Source organism: Oryctolagus cuniculus, chromosome 12 (genome assembly GCF_964237555.1).
Source record: "Oryctolagus cuniculus chromosome 12, mOryCun1.1, whole genome shotgun sequence".
Classification (NCBI taxonomy): Eukaryota; Metazoa; Chordata; class Mammalia; order Lagomorpha; family Leporidae; genus Oryctolagus; species Oryctolagus cuniculus.
The window spans coordinates 110,859,086-110,872,212 of NC_091443.1; the positions used below are offsets into that span (position 1 = coordinate 110,859,086).

General features: G+C 54.4%; 1 protein-coding gene across 22 annotated transcripts in view; it reads left to right on the plus strand.

Moving 5' to 3' along the window:
* The window catches only part of PARP6 (poly(ADP-ribose) polymerase family member 6), a 29,801-nt gene extending 16,714 nt beyond the window's left edge, over positions 1 to 13,087 (plus strand). For 12 of the 22 annotated variants that reach the window (XM_070054719.1, XM_051821775.2, XM_051821781.2 and 9 more), the window contains 10 exons: positions 69 to 134; positions 1,266 to 1,333; positions 2,708 to 2,756; positions 2,948 to 3,060; positions 3,685 to 3,757; positions 4,401 to 4,470; positions 11,810 to 11,889; positions 12,202 to 12,265; positions 12,431 to 12,515; positions 12,715 to 13,087. In XM_070054719.1, the coding sequence (XP_069910820.1) occupies positions 69 to 134; positions 1,266 to 1,333; positions 2,708 to 2,756; positions 2,948 to 3,060; positions 3,685 to 3,757; positions 4,401 to 4,470; positions 11,810 to 11,889; positions 12,202 to 12,265; positions 12,431 to 12,515; positions 12,715 to 12,817 (771 nt within the window). In that variant the 3' untranslated portion in view covers positions 12,818 to 13,087. The remainder of the gene's footprint in view (positions 1 to 68; positions 135 to 1,265; positions 1,334 to 2,707; positions 2,757 to 2,947; positions 3,061 to 3,684; positions 3,758 to 4,400; positions 4,471 to 11,809; positions 11,890 to 12,201; positions 12,266 to 12,430; positions 12,516 to 12,714) is intronic. The other 10 variants (XM_051821782.2, XM_070054721.1, XM_070054726.1 and 7 more) reach the window with 3 other exon arrangements.
* The last annotated feature ends 40 nt before the right edge of the window (positions 13,088 to 13,127 follow it).

Below are 13,127 nucleotides of genomic sequence, written 5' to 3' on the forward strand. Positions count from 1 at the left end.
CTTCCGCATGTCTTACTCTCCCCCACTTTCCTTCATCTGTCTGTTCTCTTCCCGCTGACTCCTCGCAGAAGAAGAATTACGAGCGACTTCAGAAAGCTCTGGACAGCGTGATGTCCATCCGGGAGATGACGCAGGTACTCTGCCCGTCTGTCCCCTTGCTCTGTGGACCTGTTTGCTTGTAACTCATGTGAATAGGGAGATTCAGAGGGCCTGCTTCGAGCCCCTGGACTTTGCTTAGTGTTCCTCTTGACCCTTCCCAATTCTTGTTCTGTCTGTTAGCAGGTGCTCCTCTTTATTGATTTTTCTTTACTTTCATCTACTTGAAAGGCAGAGGGAGGAGCTCAGTCTTCCACCTCCACAAGTGCCCACAACCAGAGCTGGGCCAGGCCAGAGCCAGGAGCCCAGAACGCCACCCAGGTCTCCCATGTGGGTGACGGCGGCCCAAGCACTTGATCCTTCACCTGCTGGCTCCTAGGAGCATTACCAGGAAGCTGGATTGGAAGCAGAGTATCTAGGGTTCCAAGTGGCACCCCAGTACGGGATGCAGCGTCCCTTGCAGCAGCTTAGCTGCCTGTGCTGCAACGCCCGCCCGTTACTCCCTTCACTCCTGCCTGCCTCAGTCCTTACCTTTGCCGTTAATTCCTTCACAGTTGTTTGTATTTAATGTTTTCCCGTACTTCTTAGGGAATTAGAGAAGTGAGGTTGTTAGGGTGAAGAGGAGCTTGGAGATAAGGAACTAGACCCAGGGCATGCGTCTTCTGTCTTTCTAGGGGTGGGGCAGCCACATGGAGCAGGGATCACCCTTTGACCCAAGGCTGTCCCTCCCCTGCCTTCCCCAGCTCTGTCCCTGTGTGATCCCTGCATGATCAGACATTCGTTTGTACTCAGGGTGACAGGTGGCTGCATAGTAGTGCACGTCAGCACCTAGCATGCCTGCTTCCTGCAGAGTTGACCACAGCCCCTCAGCCTGGTCTTTCTGGGACCGTGGTTGTGTTGATCTGTGGTATACTTGCAGGGCTGTGAAAATTGCATAAGGTGCCGGACGCCCACCTGTGTATAGTTTTGTCAGCGTCTTCGTTTTCACGTTTAGTTACTTAGGAGACTTCCTAACTTGACTGGGGCAGCCTGGGGGCTGGGAACCCCAACGCCTCTTTCCCCTGTGTGGTCTTTGGTGTCTGCCTTGCCCTGGGCCCTGAGGGTCAGACTGCAGAAGGCAGGCGCCTCCCACTCGCCCAGGACATCATCTCGGGGCCCTTGTATTGCAGGGCTCGTATCTGGAGATCAAGAAGCAGATGGACAAGCTGGACCCGCTGGCCCACCCTCTCCTGCAGTGGTATGGGTGGGCTGACTCGTCCCTCCGGGGCCAGGCTGAGGGAGAGGGAGGGTGGACGTGAGCCTCGCTGTCCTGTAAGGCATCCTCCCTGAGGCTGTGTCCAGGGTGGCTGCTTTGTCTTGGTGTCCCTCGATCCAGCCTGCCTGGACAGGACTCCGATCCCTCGAGCACACAGACTCTGACGTGGTGTCTCATGTTCTTGTTAGGTGCTCTGTCTCTTCTTATTCTTTGAATTGACAAATAAAAATTTTGTGTTTATTGTGTACAATGTGATGTTTTGAGAGGGGTCCCTTGTGGAGCAGCTCAGTGGCACTAATTAGCAGGTGCACTACCTTGATGAAAACTCTGAAATCTGCCCCCGGCAGTCTCGGGAATGCACTGCGTGGTTTGGACCAGAGTTGTCACTGGTAGTTTTTGAGTGTCCCTTGCATGTAAGAGTTTGGCATTTTTCATTTCTTTCTTTTTTTTAAGATTTATTATTTATTTATTTGAAAAGCAGAATTAGAGAACTTCCTTCCACTGGTTTGCTCCCCAGTGGCCTCAGTGGCCGGGCATGGGCCGGTCCGAAGCCAGGAGCCTGGAACTCTGTCTGGGTCTCCCATGTGGGTGGCAGGGGCCCAAGCACGGGGCCACCTTGCACTGCTTCCTGAGGTGCGTTAGCAGGAAGCTGGATAGGGTGAGGAGCAGCACTGTGACCTGGGATCCTGGCATCGCAAGCTGTGTCTTAACCCACCGTGCCAGGGTCAGTCCTCCTCTTCGGCCTTTGACGTTAGGACTTCCTCAGTGCCACTGTTTCCTCCCTCTTTTCCAAAGGAGTGGCTGGGCACAGGCCATCCAGGCAGCATCACAGGTGCGTAGGCGAGACACAGAGACAGAGTGTCCTCCCTCAGAGATAGTGCTGTTTTGCTGAGTCCTCAGTGTTTTGTATCTTTGTTGTTTGTTTTTTTAATTTATTTGAAAGGCAGAGACTTAGCTCTTCCATCCACTGGGTCGGTCCCCAAATGCTCATAACAGCTGGGGCTGGGCCATGCTGAAGCCAGGAGCCCAATACTCAGTCTAGATCTTAATTCCACGTGTACTTGAGTCATCCCAGGGTGTGTGTGAATTAGCAAGAAGCGGGTTTGGAAGTGGAGCCAGGACTCGATCCCTGGCGTTCCAATAGGGGCGTGGGAGTGTTAGCGGGTACAGCAGACACCAGCTCCCTTTTTTACTGCTGTTTGATTCCCCAGTGACTAGCTGCTCTCTGATCAGTAGCTCCCCTTTTATGTGTTTATGCGCCGCTGTCACCCACAAGGGGTGTCCTTTCACAGAGTTCAGACTGCCCAGCGTTCGCTGCTTGTTGAGGGTAACCACACGCTTCCTGTCTCTTCCCAGGATCATCTCCAGCAACAGGTCACACATTGTCAAACTACCTCTCAGCAGGGTAAGTGCCCCTCCTCCCGCCACGCCCTTTGCGTTTTTGGAGAGGGGCAGGGCGTGCTGTCTGCCTGCTTCTGTCCCTCAACGTAGTCCTCAGGGCTAAGCGGGTTTCCCTTGTGTGGGGTCACTGCCCTCAACCCTTCCCTCCCTGATCTCCGTTTCTGCTCTGCTTTCCTGACCCCCCCACCCGGGCAGCAGCTGAAGTTCATGCACACCTCACACCAGTTCCTCCTGCTGAGCAGCCCTCCCGCCAAGGAGGCTCGGTTCCGGACCGCCAAGAAGCTCTACGGCAGCACCTTTGCCTTCCAGTGAGGAGGGTGGAGGGTGCCTGGTGGGGAGGGCCCCTGAGCGGGGGGATGTTGTGATACAGGTGTGGGTTGGTGGGAATGAGCTGCAGCCACGGGATAACAAGGCACATGCGACACGGCTTGTCTGTATTCGCGAGCTCTTTAGGGTGCAGTTGAAGAGAAAGGATTTCCGAGATTTGCTCGTTGAAAGTAAAGCTGGAGGAACAGATGGGAGAAGGTGGACTGGAAACCTGCTTTGAGAGGAAGTCTGCAGCGATGCCTGGAGGGGGGAGGGAAGAGCCGGGGAGCAGGGGTTCCCGTAGGTAGCAGAGGGTGGTCCTGCCCTGTCCTTAGCACTGGAAGACGCACTTGCGATAGCGACAGGTGTTGAGATGGGTTTGCTGGCTTTGAGATATCAGGGGTAGACGGAAGCCAGAATTGGGTGGAGAACGGGAGAGGATGGGACTGGAAGCAGAGATGCAGGGTTTAAGTGAACACATGGCATGTGTGCCTGTGACCAAATCCGTGTGCGTCACCACGTGTGTCTGTGCCCATCTCCGTGTACTGGGTGGGTGAGGAGGGTGGGAATAGCGGTCTCTGTTCCCGGGGACCTCACACCATGAAGTATTGTGCCCTGCCTTGCAGTGGGTCCCACATCGAGAACTGGCACTCAATCCTGCGCAATGGGCTGGTCAACGCATCCTACACCAAACTGCAGGTGAGGCTGCGCCCCTTTGCCCTCCTGCCCCTTCCCTGCCCACTTGCGTGCTCAGCTGCCGTGGCCTGTGTCCTCAAGCCTCGCCTGTCTGGGGGTGGCCCTAGAGAGGAAGCTGAAGCTGTACACGGAATGAATGCGGCTGTTGTGTTGGACCTCAGGCTGTGTCTTTGGTGGTTTTGGGAATGGGAGTGGACTGTTGGCAGGAGCGTGAAATTGCTGAGTGCAGCCGCTGTGAACTGACCTGTTAGCACACGTCGGTCTGTGCGGCCGCCAGAGTAGCTGAGGCAGGCCTGCTTCCTCCCCTGAGGGAACCCAGGGAACAGCTGTCCTTCCTTCTGGCTCCCTGGTCCACACTTGCCTTTTTGGAGCCTGTGTGTTTATCAAGGCCCAGGACAGGAGTCCAGGGTTGAGGGTCTGAGTCTGTGGCTCTGCCGCTCCCTGCTCTCCAGGCACCAGTGTCTGGGATTCCACAGGCCAGTGGGTAACTTGACTGTACTTGTGCAGCCAGTCAGCCATGAAGAGTAGGCGCCTAGAGTTAGCTGAGCGCGGTAGGTGGAGGGCCAGAGAGTGGACGAGCCTGCGGATGCCCAGCAGGGCCCGGGAGGACCCCGGCTCATGTGCTCCTCCCGCTGTTTCCCGCAAGCTGCACGGAGCAGCCTATGGCAAAGGCATCTACCTGAGCCCCATCTCCAGTATTTCCTTTGGATACTCAGGTAAGACACTGTGCGGCCACCTCGACTGTGACATGGCTTCCATTTGTGAACACGTGATCTGTGCTGTCTGCCCCACCCCCACCCTGCCATCACGGACCCTCAGTATATGTCAGCCTTCTTCCCAGTCATAGATACGTGGTCTGTGTCTCTCTACTTCCTCTCATTAGAAGTTTAGATTCTTTAGCCATTGCTAAAAATGCCGGTTGTATTTGTTGCAGGCTGAGCCCTGAGAATGGGTTAAGAGATAACCAAGAAGTAAACAGGGCTTTGTGTAGGCCACACTTAGGGGTTGGTAGTCACAGATCATGTGTGTGTGCAGGAAGGCACTCATGCGGTTGTGTGTGAATGCACTTGGAGGTCTGAGGCCGCTCCTTGGCTTTTATTTCTAAATGTTATTCTCTCTGAACCACTTTCTATTTCATTTTTTAAGATTTATTCATTTATTTTAAAGGCAGAGTGATAGGGAGAGACAGATTGTCCATCCTGTGTTTAGAGCTTGTCCAGACTGAAGCTGGGAGGCTGGAACACCATCTGAGTCTCCCACGTGGGCGTCACTCCACAAGGGCCCAAGCCTTTGCGCCATCTCCTGCTGCCTTCCCAGGGGTATTAAGAAAGAGCTGGGGAAGCCGGTGCCGCGGCTCAATAGGCTAATCCTCCGCCTGCGGCGCCAGCACACCAGGTTCTAGTCCCCAGTTGCCCCTCTTCCAGGCCAGCTCTCTGCTGTGGCCCGGGAGTGCAGTGGAGGATGGCCCAAGTGCTTGGGCCCTGCACCCCATGGGAGACCAGGAGAAGCACCTGGCTCCTGGCTTCGGATCAGCATGGTGCGCCGGCCATTGGACGGTGAACCAATGGCAAAGGAAGACCTTTCTGTCTCTCTGTCTCTCTCTCTCTCTCTCTCTCTCTCTCTGTCCTGTCAAAAAAAAGCTGGGGGGCCGGCGCCGTGGTTCACTTGGTTAATCCTCTGCCTGCGGCGCCGGCATCCCCTATGGGTTCTAGTCCCGGTTGCTCCGTTTCCAGTCCAGCTCTCTGCTGTGGCCTGGGAAAGCAGTGGAGGATGGCCCAGGTGCTTGGGCCCCTGTACCCGCATGGAGAGCAGGAGGAAGCACCTGGCTCCTGGCTTCGGATTGGTGCAGCGCCAGCCGGAGAGGCCATTTTGGGGGTGAACCAACAGAAGGAAGATCTTTCTCTCTCTCTCACTGCCTAACTCTGCCTGTCCAAAAAAAAAAAAAAAAAAAAAAAGCTAGCTCAGAAGCAGAGTAGCTGGGACTTGCACTGACACTCACATGGGATACTGGCATTGTAAGCAGAAGCCTAACCTGCTATAACATGATGCAAGTCTTTTGTCAACTGCTTTTTAAATTTTTAATCATACACTACTATAATACACTGTTACGTTAGTCACAGAGTACAAGAGGAGCATTGTATTCCACAGAGAAAGCAGAATGAAGTCCAGGTTCTAGTCAGGAGATAAGTACAGCTTTGTCGAGCCGGACCAGGCACCGTTCCTGGAGCGCTTTCAGGGTCGTGGCTCTCCTGTGTGTGTCGTCTGCGTGCAGGGGCCAGCACCACGTCGATGCCGGCTGCCACGCCAAGGCAGTCACGCTGGAGCCTTTGCAGATTGTTCGTGTTTTGCGCTTACTGTAACTGTTGGAAACATAAGGCAAATTAGGGCCAGAACCCTGGGGCTAGAAAAGCTCTAACAACACGATAAACCAAAGTAGAAGCAAGGAGGTAATTTAAGTTGGAACCACAATCAAAGAAATACAAGCACGTGCAGTAGATAAGACTAAAACGTCCAGAACAGCATTCTTTCTTTCTTTCTTTTTTTTTTCTTAAAGATTCATTTATTTATTTTAAAGGCAGAACTACAGAGAGGCGGGGGGTGGGGGGGTGGGGGGGGGAGGCTTCCATCTGCTGCTTCATTCCCCAAATGGCTGCAACAGCCGGAGCTGGACCAATCCAAAGCCAGGAGTCAGGTGCTTCCTCCGGGTCTCCCGTCGTGGGTGCAGGGCCCAAGGACCCGGGCCATCTTCCACTGCTTTCCCAGGCTACAGCAGAGAACTGGATCAGAAGTGGAGCAGCTGGGACTTGAACCTGTGCCCACATGGGATGCGGCACTGCAGCTGGTGGCTTTACCTGCTATGTCACAGCTCCATCCCCCAGAGCATCTTTTAACAGACTAACAAAATAGATAAATTTTGGTTACATGGAGATTAAAAAGGGCATTATTAAATAATGTGAAAAAAAGGCAATATAAGTACATATACATAGAATTTTTTAAAGCTATTATTACTTAAAATTTATTTATTTGAAAGCCAGAGAGATCTCCCATTTACTGGGTCACTTCCTGAATCACCAAGGTAGCCAGGGCTGGGCCAGACTGAAGCCAGGAGCTAGGAACTCAGCCTGGTCTCTCATGTGGTGGCAGGGAACCAAGCACCTGAGCCATCGTGTGTCCAGGGCATACACCAGCAGGAAGCTGGAATGGAGAGTGGAGCCAGGACCTGAACCCAGGCTTTCCTGTGCTGGACTTGGGTGTCTTGAGCAGCGCCCAAGCCTCTGCACCAAACACATGTCCCTGAAGAGGGTGGCCGTTATGACATAGTAGGTTAAGGCGCTGCTTTGACCGCTTAGGTCCACATCCCACATGGGAGTCCTTGGTTAGTTCTGGCTCTCCCACTTCTGATCAAGCTTCCTGTTACTGCATACTATGGGAAGCAGCAAGTGATGGCTCAGTTATTTGGGTCCTTACCACCCACATGGGAGACCTAGATAAAGTTCTTGGCTTCTGGCTGTGGCACGGCCTAGCCCTGGCTGTTCTCTGTCTACTCTGCCTTTTTTTTTTTTTTATTCCTTTTTTAAGTTTTGTTTGTTTGGAAGGCAGAGTTATAGAGAGAGAGAGAGACTGAGAACTTTTCTCTCTCTCCTAAATGGCCACAATGGCCATAGCTGCATCAGGCCAAAGCCAGGAGTCTGGAACTCCATCTGGGTCTCCCGTGTGGGTGGCAGTGGTCCAAGCACTTGGGCCATCATGTGCTGCTTTCCCAGGTGAATTAGAAGGGAACTAGAGCGGAAGTAGAGCCAACTGGGAGTGAAACCATTGCCCATATGGCATGCTGACAGTGCAGGTGGCAGTGCCACAATGTTGGCCCCCCATTCTGCCTTTCAAATAAATCAGTCTTTAAAAACAGTGAAAGAGTTATGTAAACCTTATGTTAATTTTAAAAACTTTAACAAAATAAATACCTAGAAATATATGAAACTGACTCAAGAAAAACCTGGTTCACTATAAAATAGAAGAGAAACAAATAATTTAATTTTTACACACACAAAATCCATCAAGTTCGGATACCTTTTCAATTGATTTTTTTTTTCTTTAAGATTTTATGTATTTGGTAGGCTGAGTTACAGATAGGGAGATGGAGATGGCAAGAGTCAGAGAGATTCCATCTGTTGGTTCACTCCTCAAATGGTCCAAAGCCGAGCAGTCCAAAGCCAGGAGCCTAGAACTGCATCTGGGTCCCTGAAGTGGATGGCAGGAATCCAAGTATTTGGGCCATCTTCTGCTGTTTTTCAGTTGTATGAGTGGGGAGCTGGGTCAGAAGTAGAACAGCTGGGGCTGCCTGCAGTGCCGGCTTCCCATGTGGGTGCCAGTTCGAGTCCCAGCTGCTCTACTTCTGACCCAGCTCTCTGCTATGGCCTGGGAAAGCAGTAGAAGATGACCCAAGTCCTTGGGCCCACGCATCCATACGGGAGACCCGGAAGAGGCTCTTGGCTCCTGGCTTCAGATCGGTGCAGCTCCGGCCATTGTGGCCAACTAGGGAGAGAACCAGCAGGTGGAAGATCTCGCTCTGCCTCTCCTTCTCTCTCTGTTTAACTCTTTCAAATAAATGGATAAATCTTAAAAAAAAAAAAAAAGTGGAGCAGCCAGAACTTGAACCAGCACTAAGATACAGGGTGCTGGTACCATAGGTGGCAGCTTAACCTTCTGTACCACAATGCTGGCCCCACACATGAGTCTGCTTTTTTTTTTTTAAGATTTATTTATTTATTTGAAAGTTACACAGAGAGAAGGAGAGGCAGAGAGAAAGAGAGAGAGAGAAAGAGAGAGAGAGAAGTCTTCCATCCATTGGTTCACTCCCCAGTTGGCTGTAATGGCTGGAGCTGTGCTGATCCAAAGCCAGGAGCCAGGAGCTTCCTCCAGGTCTCCCACGTGGATGCAGGGGCTCAAGGACTTGGGCCATTCTCTGCTGCTTTCCCAGGCCATAGCAAAGAGCTGGATTGGAAGTAGAGCATCTGGGACGTGAACCGGCACCCATATGGGATGCCAGCACTCCAGGTGGCAGCTTGACCTGCTACACCACAGTGCCAGGACCCACACATGAGTCTTAAATCATGTCTTTTTATTTTTAAATTTTTAGAATGATTGATTTGACAGGTAGAGTAACAGAGACAGAAGGACCTTCCATGCACTGATGCACTCCTCAGATTACTACAGTAGCTTGAATTGGGGCAGACTAAAGCCAGGAGCCTGGAGCTCTATCTGGGTCTCCCACGTAGGTGACAGGGCCCCAAGCACTTGGGCCATCTCCTGGTGATTTCCCAGGCACAAAAGTAAGGAGCTGGAGCAGAAGTGGAGCGTCAGGACTCGAACCGGCATCCAAACGGTATGCTGGCATAAGGCGGCATCGCGACCTGCTGTACCACAGTGCCAGTTCCAGTGTCTCAGTTCTTGGGTTGAGTTTCTGGGTATTTATTGTGCTATTAAAAGATAACGTTAAAAAAAGATAACGCATCACAAAGCAAAGGTTATTAATCCCCAGAGAATCAGGACATTCTTGCTGAGTGTGTGAATGGATCTCATTCCATGGGCCTGGGTTCCGAGGTGGGGGTGGGGCTCTTGTCTGGCCTCTTGCTGTCGCTCTGGACTCCTCGTTTTGTCTCTGCCCTAGCCTGCACGTTCCTTAGGTTCAGTTCTCACGGCTGGCTTTTGGTGCCTCAGGATTCTTCCTTCCTATTTTCTCCCTTTTTTTCCCTTTCCTCCTCTGCCGTCTCCCAGGCCTGTCTACCACTGAGCTCCTGAATGTCTTCAGTTAACCAGAAGAGCCAGGAATTTCTGTTGGCTTCTCGTCTGTCTGCCGCACTTTGCTGAGCACATAGCAGCATCGTGTGACACCGGGCTTCTGCCTTCTGAGGAGGTGGTTGATAGATACGAACCTCCACAGGGCTTTCCTATGGGAGTCACAGGTGCTCAAGTCCTGCCTGTACTGCTTACCCACAGCGTGCTGATGGGGAGACTCAGTGACTCCAGGGCCCCACTGTCATGAGAAGCAGGGCTAGGACAGGAATGCAGGTCTCCTACCTCCTCAGCCCCTGTTCTTATCACTCTACTGGACTGACAGGGCAGGCTTGGCTTGAATGACCGGGTCCCTGGGGGCCCTGTGGCTGAGTGAGTCTCCCCAGCAGCAAGTGGGAAGTGTGGTTTGCTCCCACCCTGGCCCTCTCGGGTGTTCTGCCCTCTCCCTCAGGGCACATGTCATGTGGCCTTGGGTACCCTCTAGGGGCGGGGGTGAGGTAAATGTTTGAGGGGTGGAGCTGCCAGTGACTTGGCCGCAGTGTTGAAATGTGGGAGCCCTGTGTATTTGTTTGGTCTTGTGCAGGCTCTGGACGCACAGTATCCAGAGACTGTCGTGGCCCCTAAGTTCTCAGGGCCTGGTCTCGGGACACAGTTTGGACAGGACAGCGTGCGGCAGGATTGTGTCCTCCAGGGCCAGCTTGCAGCCCCATCCCAGAATTCAGATCCCTCTTTTCACTCTTGTCTGCCGCCTCTGGAAAGGCACCTGGGTGGGCAGTCGCTGAGGTACTGGGCAGCGGAGCCTTGCTAAGGCTGCTGGAGAGCGTGGACACGGGCGGCAGCGTCTGGCCTGTAGGAGGAGGACGTCGCCCTGCCACGAGTCTGTCCTGAGACTACAGCGTGAGCGCAGCCTGGGCAGTGAGCTGATAGCACCCTCACAGCCACCCCATGGCTGTCAGCAGACTGAAGCTGAAGGAAGAGCAGGGCCCTGCCTGGGGCTGTGGGGGGCATCATGTCTGTCTGCTCTGCCTGCGTGCTGGTCGCTGTCATGCTGAGACAGTCTGTCCCTCATCCCTAGCCACGACTGTGCCCGTGAGAAAGCTGAGTTCAGATGGGTGGGCGTTTGGTGCAGTGGTTACGACGCTGCTTGGGACGCCCACGTGCCGTATCCACGTGCCTGGGTTGCAGTCCCAGCTCCACTTCTGCCTGCAGCTCCCTGCTGATGTGCAGCCTGAGGCCGCGCTTGATGGCTCAAATAGTTGGGTCCCTGCCACCCACGTGGGAGAGCAGGTGGAGTTCTAGCTCCTGCTTTTGGCCTGGGCCACACTCGGCTGTTGTGGGCATTTGGAGAATGAACCATAGATGGAAGCGCTCTCACTGTCTGTGCCTTTCAGATAAATCAAAATAAATGAATAGAAATTTTTAAAAATGTCAGTAGAGAGACTGAAGTCCCATGTTCGAGGCCAGAAAGATCCAGCAGTGGGGGCCAGCACTGTTTCTTGTCAGAGAAGCGAAGGCTGAGGGGGTGGTATGGGGAGGGGCTTCTGAGGCTGGACCCCGTGGGAAGCAGAGGAGATGGCGCTTGGGCGTGCAGTCGGGACGACTTCCTGCAGGAGGCATTCCCGAGCTGTCCGTGCTGTACCCGCTCGTGGAGGGCTCAGCCCGGGAGCGCCGTGCTTTCTCCTGTCCCCCTCAGAGTTTCACACGGCAGCAGGTGTGATGGCCCCTCTGGCTTCCCCCGCACCAGCCTCACTGTCGGCCTGGCATTGACACTGAGCTGTTCGTGTGCTGCCCTCGGGGGTCCTCCCCCACATTAGGACCCTTCCGGTTGGGTGGGGTCCCTGCTGTTCTGGAACAAACTCCAGTTGCCTGCACGTGGCCTACAAGGCCACTCGGTCTGAGCCTGGCCTCCCTTTTCACGTCACCTCTCGCCACGCCTCTGCTGCTGGCTGTTCTCTACTGACTTGGGCACAGACCGTCTGTCCTTCAGGCCCTCCGTCTCTGCTGCTTCTGCCCAGGAAACTCCCCCACTTGAAACCCTGGGTGAGGCGCTCCCTTCCCACGGCTCACACTCTGCTCCCTAAGCTGCAGCACACCCCCACGTGCTCTGCTGGCCGTCCTCCTTCCTGGCCAGTGGTCTCCCCCAGACTCTGTGCCCATGGCCATGTCGCCTGGCCTGCAGCTCAGGGCCTGGCACACAGTGGGCACTTCCATCACACCAGGAGAGGACTGCGTGGATGAACTGAGTTTGTTGTTCTATGACAGGAATGGGAAAAGGACAGCACAGGATGCCTTCCAAGGATGAGCTGGTCCAGAGATACAACAGGATGAACACCATCCCCCAGGTACCACCGCAGGCCTTGCTCTCTCTGAGGCAGGCCCTTCCTGGGACTCGTTCAGTCTGAGAAGTGGGTGGGCACGGTAGTATGGGTGCTGGCGAGCACTGGGAGGCAGCCTGTGTGCCCTCAGCCCTGCAGTGAAGACAGGCTGCGTTGCATGAAAATGTGAAGATGAAGCCTAGGTCCCTCTGGCTGATAGCGGGAGAGCAGAATTTTGTGGGGTGGCTGGGAGCTCAGGATGCCCTGACCCCGCTCCAGTCCCCACCCACTGACCCCCATTGGCCTGGCTCCTCTCTCCTTGGCCTCCTTCTCTTGTAGACCCGATCCATTCAGTCAAGGTTCCTGCAGAGTCGGAATCTAAACTGCATAGCACTTTGTGAAGGTAGGTGGCCCGCTGGGTCTCTGTTTCTGGGGTCCCCAAACTTTGTTTCTGATGCACCTTTGGCCTGTGTTCGGCCCCTGGTGGGGTAGGAGCAGCGCGTCTTCCCTCCCCGCCTGGACTCTGCCTTAAGCATTCTGCCCATGACGCGTGGCCTCTCTCTCCCAGTGATTACATCCAAGGACCTCCAGAAGCACGGGAACATCTGGGTGTGCCCTGTGTCCGACCATGTCTGCACACGGTTCTTCTTCGTGTAAGCCTCAGGAGTGAGGGTGCCGGCGTGGGGGGCTCCTGGGAAAGCCCGTTTCTGTCATCTGAGAGTGGGGTGGTGCGCAGACTGCCTGGAGGCTGGGCTGAGCAGATCCCTCGGGGGGTATTGGGCCAGGGCTCTGACGTGGGGTAACACGGCTGTGCTGCTCCCCCCTCGTGCTCACTCGCACTGTCTTTGGCAGATACGAGGATGGGCAGGTGGGCGATGCCAACATTAATACTCAGGACCCCAAGATACAGAAGGAAATCATGCGTGTGATCGGAACTCAGGTTTACACAAACTGAGGGGGCTGCAGCCCTCCTCCACCCCCGGCCCCTGGCCCCGTCTGCCCTGATGAAAGGGCTCAGGAGCAGCCGGTGAGGCTGCCCTGAAGAATCAAGGGGCCGTCACGCAGGGGCAGGGCAAGGACAGAAGAGGCGGCCACCGTGGTGGAGACCCACCCAGGACCCACTCCACGCCTGGATGGCCCCGACCGACTCCAACCCCCGGCTTCCCCACTTGACTTCCCCCTGTTTGTAAATAAACCAATAAAATGGAAGGTGCTGTGGACTGGACATGATCCCTGTGGTCTGACTAGCCTTGGCCCAGCACCTA